We start from the raw sequence: 19588 nt of genomic DNA, 5'->3' as shown, positions 1-19588 counted from the left end.
AATGACGCGATGCTGTACTTTCCAATCAATTAAGAACTTAAGTGATCTGTGAAACATGTCTCTTTCCAAATGCTTTTGTTCAAAAGAATAATATACTTTCACATAAACTTCATCGGTTCATAGAAATCGCCCAAATACACAACTGTTCATAACTATTAAATCATCGGTGAGCAAACTCTTAAAGCGGGCTTTTTTCAATTCTTTTTTTTTTTGCAGTCGGATCAACTAATACTCACACATGACTATCCAGTTTACATCAACATATCTAATAAACATCGTTACGATGTATTGTTATCGAAGTTATATTACACAGTTCTAAGTTAAAACATAATTATTATATATTACATGTACACACCGTTTCTTATTTCAAGGTTTTAGTAAGACGTTTTGACTAACATACATGTACTTTAAAAATACGTTTTTATACTGCTGATTTCTTTTCCATATGTATGTGTATGATTTTATTTTGTCTATAAGCATCTATGCGATTTGAACACGTTTCGAAATGCTACCAATGCATTCTGATCGTCCTATTGACGATGCACTGAGCACTCTTGTTTTGTTTTCATTTTAGCGACTGCACGTGGACTATTGTCAGTCCAGCGGGGTCTCAGATCGTACTGCATGTTCGGTCGACACAAATTGATTCTAAGTGTGGCAACACTACCACAGAAAGAGATCGGTTGGAGATACATTTTGGTAAATTGCATATTAAAACAATCGATTTTCTTGTTTTTAATTCAGTTTTCAGATATTAAAATCGAGCGTAGAATTGTTTTGAAGTCGACTGTCTAGAAACGTGTTTTGAATGCATCGTGTGCTGTATATACAGGCGGTTCATTACCAGCTACGATTTGCGATGAGAATTTCAACCACCAGATTTACGCGAGTGTATACGGGAAAATGACGTTGAAACTTGCTACACCAGAAAGTTGGTCGTATGAGAGCAAGAGTTTTGAAGTGATGTTCTTCATTGCGTATACTTCGGATACGGGTAAGTTAACAGTCGGTAAATGTTTGTTGCACCATAATATACTTCGTCTGGTACGTTTTAAAATTAGGTTGCTCCAGACAGAAGGATTGTTCTGTTGGTTGAATGATTATTCATTATATATTCAGATTAGTCATAACTAAGTAAATATTTCATTAACGGGTAGTTAAAAGTGACTTTATGTGAACGTATTATTACTTTATGTAACAGATTTTAAAAATGCATGCACCTATTCCACGGAAAGTAAGGTAAGAGTATTAAAGGGGCCTTTTCACAGATTTTGGCATATTTTGAAGTTTGTCATTAAATGCTTTATATTGATAAATGTAAACATTGGATCTTAAAAGCTCCAGTAAAAATCAAGAATAAAATTTAAAAAAGGAAAAAAAGTAGCCGGTACCAGGGCTCGAACCAGTGACCCCAGGAGTCCTGGAGTTAGTCTAAAGTAAAAATGCATTAACCCTCTCGGTAATTCCGCCGGGTATACACAGATTAAGTATTTTATACGTTATATAAGCAATCTTCGTAGTTTCGTAAATTTAAACGACAACAACAGAACTCTCCAAATTATTCAATCGTTTCGCGTTGCAACGCTTTATCATTTTTAGGTTTTCAACTCGTCAAAAGATGCATATAATGGCTGTATTGGACTATGGTAAATGTTCAGTAATACTGTTTCCTCACAAATATCATAACTAAAACGAAAATTTGCGAATCTGAAACAACTTTTTTCAATTTTGTCAATTTACCAAACCGTGAAAAGATCCCTTTAAGGTAACAGATTAATCGTATGATTCTTTCATTGAATTACACACGTTTAAATATATGTATTTCATCTTCATACCTTTTAAAATAATAACGATATTGTACAAATGTAGTGATAATTGACCAAAATATTTATAAATATATTATTTCATCTATAAAACATCTATTTTAAGTGTCTTAATAGTTTTTAAAGAATCTATAGCGTGTTTTTGTTCATACTATCAGTGTCTTCATACAAAATGATATTAGTTCGTAATTCTATGGTCATTGAATCTCATCCACAGCAAATATATGGCCTTATATCTTGTAAATGCACATTTTGGGGTCGAATTTTTATCTTCCTGATTATGTTCATAGTTTTCATGGAACATGTGTTTTTTTATTGTACATATTTTAAACATTAGGCATTTGTTGTAAAAGTTCAATAAATGGTTTTGTTTGACATTCATCGCAATTTATGAAACGTTTGCATAATTTATTTGTTCTTAATAGACCTTTTTTTTTTAAATTAACAAATTCCATTGTATACTTATTGCATTAAGAAATTATTTCGCGCGAGGTTAACATTTAAAACGCGTCCAAAAAATTAGATGCGCACACTTATATCTCCATTATTTAAATATTGCACCTACAGCGGGATATCGACGATTACTACGATATTTAATTTTCGTTTAATCTAATCTTGTGTATGCTTTTTATTAAACGCTCCATTAAATATGTACATGTATTTGTTTATTCATAATGTAAATTTTGCCCCGTGTATATTATGAGCAGGAGCGGAAAAATCATCGGCAGTAATAAAATCTTTATGATTTAAAAGTACTATTAAAAGTACAGCTATACGCAGTGCGCGATAAAAGTACAGGAACAAGTTCATAGACATGGGCGATTTTTGTACGCCATAGTTTAAAGGGGCCTTTTCACAGATTTTGGCATTTTTTTAACTTATTCATTAAATGCTATATATTGATAAATGTAAACATTGGATCATAAAAGCTCCAGTAAAAAATCAAGAAAAAAAATAAAAAAGGGAAAAGAACATTGCCCGGAGCAGGTTTCGAACCAGTGACCCCTGGAGTCCTGCCAGAGTCCTGAAGTAAAAACGCTTTAGCCTACTGAGCTATTCCGCCGAGTACACTTTCGTGACGTATTTTATACCTTATATAAGCAATCTTCGTAGTTTCACAAAATTTAACGACAAAAACAGAACTCTCCAAATTATTCAATCGTTTCGCGTTGCAACGCTTTATAATTTTTAGGTTTTAAAATCGTCAAAAGATGCATATAATGGCTATATTAGAGCATGGTTAATGTTCAGTATTACTGTTTCCTCACAAATATCATAACTAAAACGAAAACTTACGGATCTGAAACAACTTTTTTCAATTTTGTCAATTTACCAAAGCGTGAAAAGATCCCTTTAAATCCCACCGAAAACAAACAACATATCTGGGCATTGTTCATGCCCTGAACAGCTTTTATTGCAATGACTGTAAGGAGGAATTTATAAGGAGGCTTTACCGGCATTTAATATACTTGTCGGATACAAACATATTATATTTTAATTAGTTCATATATGTGAAGTATGCTTTTTTTAGTAATTGTAAATACGAAATGTATGTATGTTATAATCAAGCACACGGGGGCGAGCGGTCATATGTTTTATGCGACAGAAAGCCTAATACTGATCATCATGCAACTTACAAAAAACTTTCAATTAATTGACAGAAATTTCGCATTGTATATTTACTTTAAAGCGGGTATATACGATTTTTCATATGTGTTTAATTGTAATATATTGATAAAATATGTTACAATAACACAAAATAGGCAAGAAAAATTATGCATTAAAGCCGAATTTCATAAAATGCAGCATAGACAAATTAGCGCCCCGAGCCGATAGTGACGTACATATTTTCCTACAATAACCGAAGCATTCGTCTTTGTATTATTAACCGTTAAACTACGAGGGGTGTTCCAGAAGTTCGTAGATTTTCGCTATAACTTATTAGTTTGCCGGCAAAAGTCAATGAAATTTTACATATTATACAAACCAATTATCACGGACTTTATATATAAGCTTAAAATGCATGAATTCCATAATGCGCGTTTGAAACGCGTTGCCATAGAGACCTCAGTAACGACATGTGGCGCACGCGTGTATTTTATTATAAGTATGAGCGTTACGCGAATTTAAATTTGGTTTAAATGTCGTTGATAAACAGAATTTACGGCAAATTTTACGTGACAGCGCCTAAGTCCTCCTTACAGCCCGGATTTGGCCCCTATGGACTTCCGCGTCTTCCCGGAAGTTAAATCACAGTTGCGCGGTATTCGCTTTGCAAGTAAACAGGAACTTACAGTTGCAGCAAAGCGAATCGTGTCGTCTTTTGACGCTGACTGGTATAGAGACACTTTTGACAGGTGGATTTCCCGACACATAAAGTGCATTCGCGTTGGAGGTGATTATGTGGAAAAGATAGTTGTTAACTTCATAACGTCATTGACGTTGAACAGAAACGTTACACGCATTGTGCACATGTTTAAATCTCTGATATATATTTATTGTTTTATGCATTTCCATGATATTTGGAGAGTATATTTGGAAAGGACGAAATATTCTTAACATGCTATTTGTTTGTCCATTTATGTTACCAAATGAAAGTTATAGCGAAAATCCACGATCTTCTTGAACACCCCTCGTAAGTTTGGATACACATCGTACACGTATGGTATACATGCTGGCGAATTCGGCTGTACAGCCGTTTTCAATTTCAGAATTAAATATCTGGCTTATTTCGCATTTTTCGACACATGTTCTTCTTAACTTTTATTTTAATTTATATTGAAATATATATATAATAAGTTTTTTACACAGTTTATATAAATTCATAAATATTTGACAAAATCGTATATACCCGCTTTAATAACAATTGACATTGAACTTTATCGAATCGAATGTTTATTCAGATGCTAGCATGCCAACAGTGATTTCATAGAATTACTTCAGATACAATTGTCTCAACATGGTTTAATGTGAGAGCGCTTTATGTTTGCATGTTTCATTACACGACGGGCACAAACTGTTTAAACAAAGGTAACAATTGAAATAAAACACGAGTGTCAATGAAATATTGCAGATATTTAAATATACGTATGACGTAGCAATTTAAAGCTTGTAAAGAATTGTTTTCCCAGCCTGCTTATTACCGTAGTATTGCTTAATATGCATATGCTCTGTCAGATTAAGTAACATACCCTTGCTACTACATCTTTAAACATTGATTATATATTTTTTAAATTTCGCGACTGGGTACTTTAAAAAGTGGTCGTTTAAAATCTTAACCTCAAATCTTGCGTATATCTTCAAAACATTCATTTCTATTTAAATATACATGTTAAGTGATATTATTGGGTTGGGTCAATACATAGAGTGAACGGAGATTTACAGCAATTAGAGAAAAGATCTTAAAAAACTACTCAACGAAATGATAAGACGTAATTATACTGACATATAAGTAAGCACTGAAAACTGACCCATATTGTTCTTAAACATTACAGGGCTATATCAATTGAATGCCAAATTCAACGAGTATAACTTATCTTGAAATCGGAGACGTAATTATTCACACAATACATGCACTCTCACTAAACGTTTTACAAGTGAGTGTCCGTATTCATGCATCTTACATAAAAATACACAATCTAGTTGTTCGAATCATATACAAAGTTTGTGATAGTAAATTAATAGATGGGCTTACGGTTATATTAAAAAATAATATTTCCATTTGCATTAATAGTTGGAACACAAATTAACCATAAGTAAACGTGAACTGAGAGTAACTTCTTTGCACTGAAATGTTGATTATCACATCGTAGTGTTCACTGGTGTGCGGAAAAATGTGGCTTGAGAAGAAACATTATCATAAACATGTATTTAGGTATTCCATATTTCAGCACTCATACCGAACTGTGCAGATCGTATCAACGTGACGGGGCCTGGTCAACTAATGTCTCCAAATTTACCATCAAGATTCTCTGAGTAAGACTACACTTTCAATAACGTATTATAATAACATTATCCTGTATACAATACTAATTTTTCATCGGTTCGGCCGGACAATGCGATGTTTATGTCAGCTGCGTCTCGTATCCACCCAGTATCAGTCAATATCAATGTTCACGTATTACTTGACAATTATCAGCCTTAGGTAAACATTAACTAAAAGATTCAGAAAATATTTCACATATAATGATTATATATATTGAGCTATTTATATCTTCACGAAACGAAACTACATTAAGAAGTATGGTTAAAGACATATCATGATGATGTCGACATTAGTTTTCACTGACCATAGACCGAGCAAAGGTTAACAACTTAGTGCCAGATTTTACTATAGAAAATGGCAAATGTGTACGTTTTTAATATGTATCGTAATATGCTAGTATATATTGCTTAATGTATATATAGGTAATTAAATGGGCCCGGCGTTAAACAAAAGATTATTCTTTGCAAACAGTAAGCAACAGTTTAATGGTCGCCTTTTTACAGAAAGGTCTTATTTGCATTCCGTTAACGTTTTAATATGGTGGAATAAAAAGTAAAATACAATTTTAATGTCGGACCCTGTATCCTTAATTATCCATTGACGTATAATATTTAACGAAAATTTCGTCATTTTGCGAGCACGATAGAGTCTGAACATCGCAAATAATACAGGAAAACATGACCAATACGGAAAAACTGTTACTTAAAAAGCATCTAAATGTATAAGATGACAATAGTTTCACTTATTACCTTGACCAATAATCCACAGTATGATTGCAGTGCATCGCATTAAAGATTGCTGCATGGTTTCATCGTCGTGTCTACATAGCTGTTAGGTTACTTGGAAGTCGTTCTGATCTAACGCTGCAGTGTTTCTGTGTAGCGCGCATGTAACGAATAGAGGGCGCGACTTAATTTTTGACCTCATGGACCCAGGATTGAGCTACTTGCCATACGCTATATGCCAGAAGGCGGAAGAACATTCAGATATTGATGTAATTTTTCAAATTATGCATCGATTTTCATAACATATATTATATTTAATACATTTTCAATATGATCCCTTATATAGCAATATATGACAACGAAATGTGTTTATTTGTATTAATCTGTACTTGTGATTTTCCTCTAAGCAACGACTCCTGCAGTTGGACCTTCTGGGCACCGATGGGAATCATGTTTTATGTGAGCTTCACCGACTTAGGCAGCACTGACTTTTTGAAGATTTATGATGGTTAGTGTTTGCAAAAATCTATTTTTAAAAAGAAATCTAAGCTGAATATATTTAAGAAATACACACGTTCTGTCATGTGATATGTAAGACAGGACTTGACATTTATCAAACTTGACTGTTCTTAAACAACATTAAAACATACATGTGTGCATTTTATTTGAGCGTCACCAGCCTTCGCGCATGTTTCCCATGGTAGTGTCCGATCTAAAAACATTATAGTGATTTTTATAAATGAAATATCGGGGGAAAAAAGAATATTATATAAATAGTTTCTATTACGGAAAAAATAAGTATTTAACGATGAATTTTAGAGGCTATACAATTGCATATTTGAATTAAGAAGTGTAATGTAACGTAATAAATTTTGCAAATTCCTAATGCTACGTAATACATTTTCCAATTCCCATCAATTCTAAAAATTTAAGTCACTTAATTAGAACGACATCAAGTCATCCACAGATCTATGAAAACTCAAATTAGTAAACAGATCTCCGAGTTTGGGATTTTAAAAAAGTCCACTTACCTTATATCTCACGAGCATAAGGTCAATATGTTAGTTCAGTTGTACTAACTTCGTGACCATGTTTGCATACATCTTTCAATACTTAAAATATATACAATTAATTGCTTACATTGCTTAAATACTTTTGTCACGATTTACTTTAAAGTTTTATTATTACATGCGTTTTCTGTACGTACATAAACCACTTTTGGTTTAATGCTTAATTCTTGACTGCATACACCAATCGCTGTTGTGTATTTACGGCCTCATTACATGTATATGCATGTATTTAAGTTTTGTATCGCTAAATCCGACTTTGTATTTTATGTCAGATTAATTTCATGGTATAGACTCATAGATAAATGCAAAGTGAAAATTAATTCGATACTACGCATTTCAGAGGGGCGTGTTTAAGAGAAATACCATTATATACATAGATATGTGACTGAATCGCTTCCTTGTTATATGTACAAGCGGCCCTATTTGAACTGAATAACAATGGTTACATCAGAGCTTAGAAGGCCTCATCTCTAACCTCTTAATTGAAAAACATTAGTTTACAACTTTAATATTCTTGTTCAAGTCGGGCCATATATTGCCACTGTTACAGATGCAAGCTGTAAACATAACCAAAGTTGTCTACGCCTTATTATTGATAATAGTTAATAATGCAGAACAAACAATCAGACACGACGACTGTCAATCTCATCAAAATTAAGTCCTACCGTTCGCTCTATTATTTATGGCTGTAAGCTATAGAAGCCTCAGACAGGAGGTGTGTTAAGTAAGTCAATGGCTAACAAGATAAAAATAAAACTTCAGTTATCCACGTTGGCGGCCAAAAGCAACATTTAATACTATTTATTTTGATTGCATGGTAAGATGTGTCTTTTCAGAAACGAGACGACCCTGGTTCTTTAAGTACCCCGTGAGAAGCTTATAGTACGCTACACCAAGGTCTAATGTCTTGAAGACAGACGAAATACCGAATAATTAAGATTATCAGTTATTCTAATTTGCTTCCACTTGAGAATTTTCATGTTGCATGAATTTATAAAACACGTCGTATTTATAAACAACCATCATAAACTGCTTGCAAATTTGAATAACATGTAGTGCTTCATTTATCAATGAAAGCAATCGTGTACGAAAAAGTTCTAACTAATCAGTTCATATTGCTTACCTACACAATTATATGTTGTATTCAGTTTAACATAGCTTCCACATTATTAAAGGGGCCTTTTCACAGATTTTGGCATTTTATAACTTATTCATTAAATGCTTTATATTGATAAATGTAAACATTGGATCGTAAAAGCTCCAGTAAAAAATCAAGAATAAAATTAAAAAAAGGAAAAAAACATTGCCCTGAGCAGGTTTCGAACCAGTGACCCCTGGAGTCCTGCCAGAGTCCTGAAGTAAAAACGCTTTAGCCTACTGAGCTATTCCGCCGAGTACACATTAACGTATTTTATACCTTATATGAGAAATCTTCGTAGTTTCACAAAATTTAACGACAAAAACAGAACTCTCCAAATTATTCAATCGTTTCGCGTTGCAACGCTTTATAATTTTTAGGTTTTAAAATCGTCAAAAGATGCATATAATGGCTATATTAGAGCATGGTAAATGTTCAGTATTACTGTTTCCTCACAAATATCATAACCAAAACGAAAATTTGCGAATCTGAAACAACTTTTTTCAATTTTGTCAATTTACCAAAGCGTGAAAAGATCCCTTTAAAATTGTGCAAACGTAAATATGGATAATCAATTGATATTGCATCAAACAATGTGTTTACATGGGACCTACTCTGAAGGAAGTACGCAATAAAATCTTGAAATTTAAAATACGTTTTCGCTTATGTATAAGACCGAGGGAATTTCGAATTGACTTGTGAGCACTTATCAAAATTAAATGTCATGTCATGCATTAATTTACAAAACTATACTATTTTGAATAGTCGACAATAAGTATAATCGCAAATAAAGAAAACGTTTATAAAATAGTCTTATCAAGCGTACGTTTTATATCTACACCACAGCGGCATTTAATATTGTGACGCATTTATGAACAAATATATTGTATTTATTTTGACCAAATTATCGCAGTTTACGCACATACTTGGAGACCATTCGGGGTAACGGAAATTTACAAAATAAAATGATATTATACGAAGTTTATAACTGGTTAAAAAAATCTTCACTTGTATTCAAGTCACATAAAGCCTTTAACAATAATACTAATGTATTTCATCTAAGGATGGCTGCTTTTGCATTGTTTACGGATAACACTTATTACCCTTCTATTTTAAGAATCACATAATTGTCTTGCTTTTAAGGCTTACATCGAAGTGACAGTTTATTGCTGGGAAAAAATAACTTCGCTGTTGAGCTTGAGCCAGTTTACACGACCGGACACTTTGGCAGAGTAGTGTTTGCGCCAAATTCCGAAAATCAACATTACGGCTTTCTTCTGACATATGACGTAGGCAATTGTAAGTTAACTTATGCCCTTTTTTGTTAAAAAGAATTGTTTGAACAGTTTCAACTGTCAGTGAGTTCGTTTGCGATCAAATACATGCATGTTAGTGTACATGCACAATACAAATGTTGATATTTGCTCATAAGAACACGTGCTGTCCTCCTACCTCTTAACGTGAACGTGTTAGTGTAGCAATGTATACAGGTAACAGTGTGGACTATACTCCGTGTCATTGTTTAAAGTACTACTCGTAAAAAGCGAAACAGTATGGGATTGTGACTAGCAAAAAACCTAAGGTATCATGGGAACTAAACATTGACATTTCCTTTCAAACTAGAACTTACATAAACAGGTTAGAACTTCGAAATAAAGGTACATGTATAACAATGACTATACATAGATTTTTTCATCAAAATTAATTGCTTTATTTACATAAGCTGTGAGTTACCGATACAATATTTTTCACTTTAAGTGGACCCTTCCAACATCTCGGTACTAGAGGAGTGCAACGAGACAGGCATCTATTTGAACACTCCTAACCGTACATTCTTCGAATATCTCTCGGTATCACGATCTAATTATAAGACGTAAGTATGCGTGGATAAACAACGTATATAATTCGAGTTAATTATTAAACTAATCGAGATTTCTATATGATTCTATATCGGGGATTAATATGCTTTTGTACGTGTGTGCGAAGCTTGTAAAAGCCTTAAACGCATTGATATTGGTGCGTTTATGAATACGGCTATGAATAATGGATGTCGTACATGGGGTATAAATGCACACAATGTTGTTATCGTCGTATATTAATAAATAATTCACATGTATGAAGATTGATATATTTTATGATATTCGGGAAATGTGCTTCTACAATTTACTTATTTAAAATAAAATAATATGTCAACATTACGCAAATGATTCTGTATATTTGTCACAGTAACATGGACTGCATCTGGTACATCACTGCCCCGGAGAACCACGCCGTGGAGATCGAGTTCGAGCCAGGGGGATACGGAATGGAAACCAACCTCTACTGCGACTATGATAACCTGGCCTTCTACGAAGGTTAGATTACATCAAACACGCGGCGTTTTCATCGGACGTTATTCCACAAGATTATGGAAATGTCCGATTTAAAAACATCTAATCGAACCTAAGACCTCTCGGTCGCTATGCGGACAACATGTCCACTACGCCAGGGCGACTTAATTACGTATTTTAATATTTAATTTGTTCCCCAAAGATTTATTGAGTGAATTAATTTTTGTATCTCCACTTTGAATACCACAATGAAAAACATTAAATTTGATAATTTATCTTCACCGGTACTTAGATTGTCGGGATCAAAAGAAACTAACTCAAAACGATTTTTAAAAATGTTAGTTCTTATACATTAGCACGTACATTCAGATTCGCAACTACAATACATCAATCCAAACCGTGTTACAGTTACTGGCCTAAACGATTCACTGAAACGGATTAATCGGGTGTGTGGCTATAAGGTTCCTAAGTACCGCTACCAAACCGTCGGTAACCGGATGATGATAGAGTTCCATTCGGACTACTTAGTGCCCGCTGTTGGATTCAAACTCCGCTACTACGCCATAGATATGGGTAAGAAGTTAAGAAGATGAAAGCATGCGTGTGTTGATCCATACTAATTGGTAACAATTATTTGTGCCAGCAATCAGAATCAAACTCCGCTACCACGCCTTTTGATATGGGTAAGACATTAAACATATTATTGCGTGCGTTTGTTGATGGACGCCATAATTGGTAGCAGCAAAGGAAATAAATTTCAACACCATGCCTTTGCTATGGGTTAGAAGTTTTGTACATTAATACATGCGTGTGTTTTTGACGCCAAAATTGGTTCCAGCAGTTAAAATTAAACTCCTATGCCAAACCTTTGCTATGCGAATGTGTATTTATATTATGCGTGATCTATTCCACGATTAATACTTACAATCTTATACAAACCTCGCTACTACGCTATCAATTGGAGCATGTAGATTTATGCAAACAAATGCTTATTATCATAGTTGTTAGTGCCCGCAATGGGATTCAAAGTCCTACTACGTCACTGATGTTAAAACTTGCAATGTATATATAATATATATATTTATATCCATTTACACAACGAATAATGCAATCAATTGATTTCTACTTTTGGTACTACGCCTTTATGTGTGCATGTGTTGTTCAACACATCAATAAGAAAGTGCAGTTGTCTTGAAACTTTGTTACTCTTGGCCTTCACGGACCTAAACATGAAAACCTTCATCGATAATAAAATATATGGCTAAGATCATGCTTTTTATATTAACATCAGATATATTATCTAATATATATTGTGTTTTTTGTTGGTTTTGGTAGATTATCGCTTTTAATTCATGAGTGATCAAAGATCTAGCGAAAACAAAAACAAAACAAGTTTTAATTAATGTTTTTTTTATGCTGCATTTATATTTGAATTGTTCAGCGGGCGAATTTAAACAGTGGTTTATCGTTTTAAATTACTGATATTTACTTATAAACTACACCAAAACATTTAATAAATTGCTTTTTATATAAGAATTGGCACGATCTTAGGTAGAGAATGGTGGAGCAGATGGCTTGTCTGAGAAAATATTCCAATGGAATTGTTTTGTTGTATCATTCATTTTACAAACGTGTTTGAATTAAAAGCCATAACAAACATATGGTGTTTCATCAACATACATATGTTGCAATCAATATCTCCTGCCCATTTGTTCTTACAATGATCTTCAATACGAAAGTGCTTCCGAAAATATGTTAACACGAAATCTACTGATTTAATGAAAACGAAAATGACAACTGTATTCCTCGTGTATATGATTAAAACATGCTGTGAAAAAAATAAAAAATTTGAGCGCCTTTTGGATTATATTTTTAATAGTCAATAATATTGATTACATAACTTTACATGTAAATAACATCACAAACATTCTTTTTGAATGCTTGGTTCCGATAGGTTTAGAAATTGCGCATTACAAAGTAAAGATATTTGCACTTTAAAACCAACGCGGGAAAGTAACTATAGTAACTTATTCCGTCATATGGCAATGATGTTCTTCGTATTGTTTCAGCTTATCCGTATTGCAGAGAGGATTTCAAGTCATTGGACGGAACGTACAACCTCCAAACGTCTTACTTGAATGCAAATGCTAGATGGATATTGACAATTACGAGCCCTACGATCCCTAGCTACTGGAGTACTAAATATGAAAAGTGAGTGTTAAACATTACTGGCGCAGATTTGTGGCTGAGATATAATTTTGCAGCCGTATCTGTAGGTGCTTAAAGTGTTCAGAAAGCAAGTATATATTCATTCGACGGACCCGTCATGTAAAATGTAAACGTTGGGACTCTCTTGTCGGAGATTGATTGGCTAGCCACATGCATTCATGGTTATAAATCTCATCATGCATATCGTCAATTGACCACGCCTCTTTACACGACCTGTTATTATAAGTTGTCGATTGTCACGTGATCAGCAGCGATCATGGTTTGTTTCCTTTGGTTACAGCAACGCCGAAGTGTTCTGGCTTATAACTGTGGAAGATCCAAGTCTGTACCGCCTAGTGCTTTCGTTCAGTTACTCTTGGATCGAGAGCTCTCCTGGCTGCAGTGTTGACTGGTTCGCCTTGTTCCGCGGTATGTTATCAATGTTGGATTACCTTTTCATTAGAATTGTTTTAAATCGATGTTGAACTTCTTGGATTAAGCACTGAAGCCTTCTCTGTTTCATTTGATGTCTTTTAATTTAAAAGGCCTACATTTAATACCAAATTTCCTGCGTTAAACATGGGAACGGTCTGAATATTGTTTGAAAATTAAATCGTAAACCACAACATGACGAATAGTAATTTGTGTTTGCTTCTTTATGTGCGTAATTAAACATCAGCATAACTATACGCATTGTGAATCATGCACTACATGTATCTGCATTTAGAAATAGCGTTAAATTGCAGTATCAGGCCACACAATCGGACAAACCACAAACCGCAAATCACCATACAGACATAATTTATTTAAACATCACCAAATTCTTTTCTCCCTCTTTCACAATACGTACGGTCTTTTCAAACTTTGCCGGAGAGTGTTATTGATACATTAATTATAATTAATAAGAGTGTTCTCGACTTTTATTATTCAATCAAATAACGCTTAATAAAGATCGTAATAGCCGCGTCATGCAAATTTGGGTCTTGGCAAGCTTAGCTTCAGACCAGCCCATTCAGTCACGCAGTCTGGTTAGGAGCTACCCTGTCGGCTGTAAAGTAATGCAAGGTTTCGTTGTCTAATTTGTGGAAACCATAGCTCCAGAACATAATGCAGGCCACACTGGCCAATGTGTGCATGACGCGACTGGTATCAAGTTTGTGCCTCATTAAGTTGTAATTTGGTTGATGCGATCAAAATATATAAAGATCTAGTAATTAAAAAGCAATTATATCGAACTTAGATTATGTTAATTTATTTTTATTGTATTTTCAATACTTTGAGATGTATTTTGAAATATATAATGTAATCAGTGTGAAGTTTAGCATGGATATCAGCTTGTTTAATGGCCCAATTCGTGTTTTTATCTGTTCCAAGTTAGTGACCGCAGAATTGTTCCTTTAAAACTATAATTATTATCGGTATACTAGTATACGTTAACATTGCCTCTTAAATTGTGTCTTATGTTGACTAATGTCGCTTGTTGTGAAACAGACTTGCAGATGTTTAAAAGACTGATAATGTTTCTGGAACTTCAATGTTTCCTGCACTGACATATCCAGGTCCTTGTTGTACTTTGATCGATAGGACCTGCGGTCACTATGGTTATTGGTTGAAGAAGTACAATCTGGAAGGCACGACGGACGCCTATCTGCTTTACTTCCATACGGACAACTCTTTCAATTTCTATGGTTTTAGGCTGAAATACTATTCAGGTAGACATTTATTAAATTCCATATATATATATATATATATATATATATATATATATATATATATATATATATATATATATATATATATATATATATATATATATATATATATATAAACTATATATGTTCTAAGACTACTTTGCAGTACATATATATCAGAACGATTATGGTATTAAAATGACTTATAGTAGCATGGTTTGCGTTCGCTTCAATTGATATTCAGTATTTTCGAAAGGGGTAATTATATTTTATTTACGATTATAGTGATCACAAACAAAATATTCAGCACGTTTAAACAGTATGTATAGCTCAAATCGTGGCAACAGCATCAAACCTCAAAATCAATCAATTTAAGAGTTGCGTAGCGTTGCCGCTGAAGTAACGACGACGCCCGCTGCAACACAAGGACCGCCGGTAGAGGCGGTGATAGAAGCCTTGAACGGTTCCATGTTTTACTACCGGAACGATGTGGTGCAGACGCGTAACGTCAGCGAGGGCCTGGAAGCCACCATTGACTTCTATCTGGTCGGCATAAATGGTTTGGACGAGGCAAGTACTGGAGGGCCACTTATATAGTCGGGAGACTGTAGACTTATATAAGCTATATAAGGTATTACCCTTATCGACTCTTTAAAGTGATAACAGGGATGGATTTTAGCGGGGCCCGACTAGCCCCTAAAATGTTGGATGAAGCCATGATGTCTTTAGTATTTTATAGAAAACTAGTACGCCCATGTACACAAAGTATATAAAACAACAAGGGTCACTGAAAAAAATGTTTCTTACCAATGTATGATTTTATGCGCTATCATAGCGTTCTATGTAAGAGTTGTAACTTCACTGTCCTTCGACGTCTATGCCAAAACAGGGCTTACCACGCTATTTGCGACAGAATGTGCAAATACTAAAATGTAGTACGTTAAAGAATTGTAGAATTACAAAATTGTAAAAAAATGTATACTATTATTATGTGTTTTATTGATCTTTATTAATAATATGCTACTTCAAATCGATATATGTTTTATTAAATTATTGTTTACTCACTTTATGGAACATTACTTTCCGGCCCATTCGCCCCTGTTCTGAAAGAAGAGTCTTTGCACATCACTGAGGTTAATTTAGAATCGACATCGATGGTCACAGTGTATATCACACTGCAAACACACGTTTATGCTTTATTTGCTAGGTTGAACAGAAGCTGACGTCAACGCTACAGCTAGAGATCACGTGGCGGGATGTTAGTCTTGCCTGGGAGCCCGAAAAGCGCAACGATATCGTAATGGTGTTCCTTCCCCAGGACGACATCTGGAAGCCGGATATCGCTATCATGAACGGCTTCGAGAAGATCACGCAAATGGGTTCATCGTTCATCTACGTGAATGTCAACTACAACGGTTCGTGCTTATGGAGACCGTATCAGATAATTGAGACCACGTGCCAAGTTGACATGACGCATTTCCCCTACGATCGACAGACGTGCGCCTTGCAGGTATGTGATGCGTCAGAGTGTTGGTATATAATAGTATTTACATGTTCTTATCAAATCTCCTCACCTATTGCTATGCATTTAGATCACCAGATAAAAAGAAATATGTATGATAACTAGAAACATATATTCTCATTTTCCTTTACGTAATATAAACCAGAAAAGTTCAATGGACCGCTAAACTGTAACACTTTAACTATTGGATTTTCAACTTTTCTTCATTCAATTCACTAATGTATACAGAGTATTTTTTTTCCTTTTTAGTTTGGAACATGGGGTAGCTCAGGTACCGTAAAAACAGCCTTCGGCGAGAACGGCTTACAAAAACACCACAACTTTCAGGATAACGCAGAATGGAGTTTGGTATCGCTGGGCGTAGATAACTCCAGCACATACCAGGCTGGAACCGTGAAATTTCATTTGTTGATAGAACGCAATTCTAGATTTATAACGTTTTACATGACCATTCCAACCGTCATGCTTGCATTTCTGAATGTCTTCACCTTTATTATTCCCGTGGAAACAGGGGAAAAGTCTGGATTCAGTATGACGATCTTTCTCTCGTTCGTCGTTGTCTTAATTGTCGTAAACGATTACATGCCAGACAACTCTGACAACATTTCTCTCTACGCCGCTTATTCTTTGACGATGACATTTTTCAGCGCCATAGTGGTAATGCTAACAGTCCTCCAAATCAGGGCAGCAAGTTTTGTGACTAAACGCTACCCCATCAGCAATCGCACTCATCGGTTTGTGCGAAAGATGTTTGCAATCAGGAATAAGATTTGTAGGATTAAAGATACTCCTGAACAAGAATTTCAAGAAGAGAATGATTTGGTTGACACTGAAACTAAGACTGAGGAACTTGAACCAGAGGAAGTTAAGGATCGGTTAAAGGTGCCGATGTACCCGCAGTATGATTACATATATATGGCTGGTGAAAACGACGTATTGTTTCGAAGGGAGCTTACAGCTTCCTCGATACGATTTGAAAGGAACTCTTTGGTGAAGGGAAGAGAAACGACAATTACAACTGACCGGGCACATTCGATAGACGTTCAGACACAAATTACAACAAGAGACGAAACCAGAGTACTAAATGGGTATGTAGGGAAAAGTGATGAAGAAAATCAACAAAAACTTCACGACAGGGTCAAACGCGTAAGATTTCCGAATGAGTCAAATGTTCGTCATGTTGTTGAAGCAGAAATAAATACTTCAAATACTGAACATGACTCTGACGTTGAGAGCGAGTGTAGTCATGAATCTCTAGAGAGCGAGGATTTAGATGTAACCAATGCGGATGAATCTGATGAAAACGCTGATAAAGAGAATGATGAAGATTATCAAAGTGCTTTAGCTGTTAGTATTGTTAAATACAATCAAAATGATCAGGGCAGGTACATTAACGACGATTGCAAGCAAGACAAACCTGGAAACATCGACATAAAGAATCACCAAAGCTCAAGAGCACTCTCACCTTTTGTAGAAAGAAATGTCCAACACGAGGCTATTCTATCAGAAACTCTTGCAGGCGACAATATTTCGGACGATTTTTACGAGAAGACAAATAATATTAAAGTTGTTGCGGAGGCGGAATTTTAAGCCGCATTTCCATTCATGATAATAATAAGGAAACTTGTCTTAAATTGAACGGTATGATCGCTATAGCTGACGACACACAGCCAAATAAACACGAATTTGGGAAAACCGAGGAAATAACCGTTTGTCACACCAATATTATTAATAAAGATGACGATTCTGACATGGAAATGGTTAGAGAGTTTTGCAATAGCAGCCCCACTGACGAACCATCAGCTACCACTCCAGTAAATGGTCAAAACTCTGCCTTAAAGAAAATCAATCGGTCCGTCTCGTTTATGGAAAATCGGATTCGACCAGTAACGTCCCAACAGAACTATTTCGAGGCAAGCAACAGACCAATATCTCGAAACGAAAGCCGCGCGAGCGCAAGAAGGTTAAACTCTAGCAATTTAGGAGGAAGAGTAGCATTTACGGGAACCAATTCGACAAGCATCGATACTAAAACAGCATCTTTGTCGACAAAGTCAATACTGGTGAAGCGACCACAATCAGCGGTGTCAGAGATCTGGGGAATTTCAGACGTAGCAGTCCCGAAACCTTATACTAAGGAGGAACTTAAAAGTTATCTTAAGGACAGGGAAAGTCTCAGCATTTGCAGCACCCCTGATCCTGAGGATAGTCTGGCAGGGGATGGCATTGAGCCTGTAGAGTGGCCGGACATTGTCCAGTGCTCCGACATGATTTTGTTTGTCATCTTCTTGGTTATTACTCTTATCGTCACATTGGTTTTCTTTATTATAATGATAACAGGCTCCTAAAAAGTGCGAACATTCTTTCACTGAGATTTATATAATAACTATTTAATAATCAGGATGCCATTGTTTGGATGTGTATACAGTTTATTTTTTATATTTATGGGATTTAATGAATGTGACAATTTAAAACACGTTTGCTCATTTGGAAATGTCGATGTTGGTGAATGAGCTGGTTCTGAAAGCAAGTGAGAGTAAATAAAAAATGGACTTAACGCTGAAGGATTGCTTGACGTTATTATGAAACATGTAATATGTTAGACATTAATTTCTTGTTCTGTGTTTGTATTGATGTCGTGCTCAAATTGGATGAGATGGTTTGTTAAATCTGTGTTATTTATGCATGCAAGTGTATTTGCACGTTCGAAATACCTATTGTGACAACGCCAAATCTCGATTATAGCGTTTACTGTAGTTGACCCGCGTCATGCGAATATGGGTTTAACGACATATGCGACAAGCAGTGCTTTGGCGTATTCTGGTATGGAGCTACCGTGTCCGCTAATGAAACCAGAGAATTTTGCTGGTCTATAGTTGCGCTGAATGCATATAACTTAAGACCCGTTATCGCAAGACCCGTGTCATTAGTTATTACGTAGTATTATTGCGTTATCCATATGGACAATTGACGATGGCTAATGACAGTAGCATTTTCCATTTTTACCATTATACTATAATTTCTACATATAGCACCATCATAAAGTGTGACTAAAATATTTAAGCATAAGACGTCTTTTTCAATAAAGATATTATA

General features: G+C 34.9%; 2 protein-coding genes across 2 annotated transcripts; both read left to right on the top strand.

Annotated features, from left to right (window-relative positions):
* Nucleotides 1–963: 963 nt before the first annotated feature.
* LOC127878383 (tolloid-like protein 2) lies at nucleotides 964–15567 on the top strand. The gene is made up of 10 exons (XM_052424908.1): nucleotides 964–994; nucleotides 5714–5798; nucleotides 6941–7041; nucleotides 9885–10040; nucleotides 10500–10614; nucleotides 10968–11095; nucleotides 11480–11644; nucleotides 13141–13282; nucleotides 13581–13708; nucleotides 15347–15567. The coding sequence occupies exons 1-10, from the start codon at nucleotides 964–966 to the stop codon at nucleotides 15565–15567; spliced, it is 1272 nt and encodes a 423-aa protein (XP_052280868.1).
* A 643-nt stretch (nucleotides 15568–16210) lies between these two features.
* Nucleotides 16211–18393, top strand: LOC127879239 (neuronal acetylcholine receptor subunit beta-3-like). Its single transcript, XM_052425992.1, has 2 exons — nucleotides 16211–16480; nucleotides 16742–18393. The coding sequence occupies exons 1-2, from the start codon at nucleotides 16271–16273 to the stop codon at nucleotides 18080–18082; spliced, it is 1551 nt and encodes a 516-aa protein (XP_052281952.1). The 5' UTR covers nucleotides 16211–16270; the 3' UTR covers nucleotides 18083–18393.
* Nucleotides 18394–19588: the final 1195 nt, after the last annotated feature.

Source organism: Dreissena polymorpha, chromosome 4 (assembly GCF_020536995.1).
Source record: "Dreissena polymorpha isolate Duluth1 chromosome 4, UMN_Dpol_1.0, whole genome shotgun sequence".
Classification (NCBI taxonomy): Eukaryota; Metazoa; Mollusca; class Bivalvia; order Myida; family Dreissenidae; genus Dreissena; species Dreissena polymorpha.
Note: the sequence above shows the minus strand (reverse complement) of the source record. Positions and strands in the feature narration are given on the sequence as shown.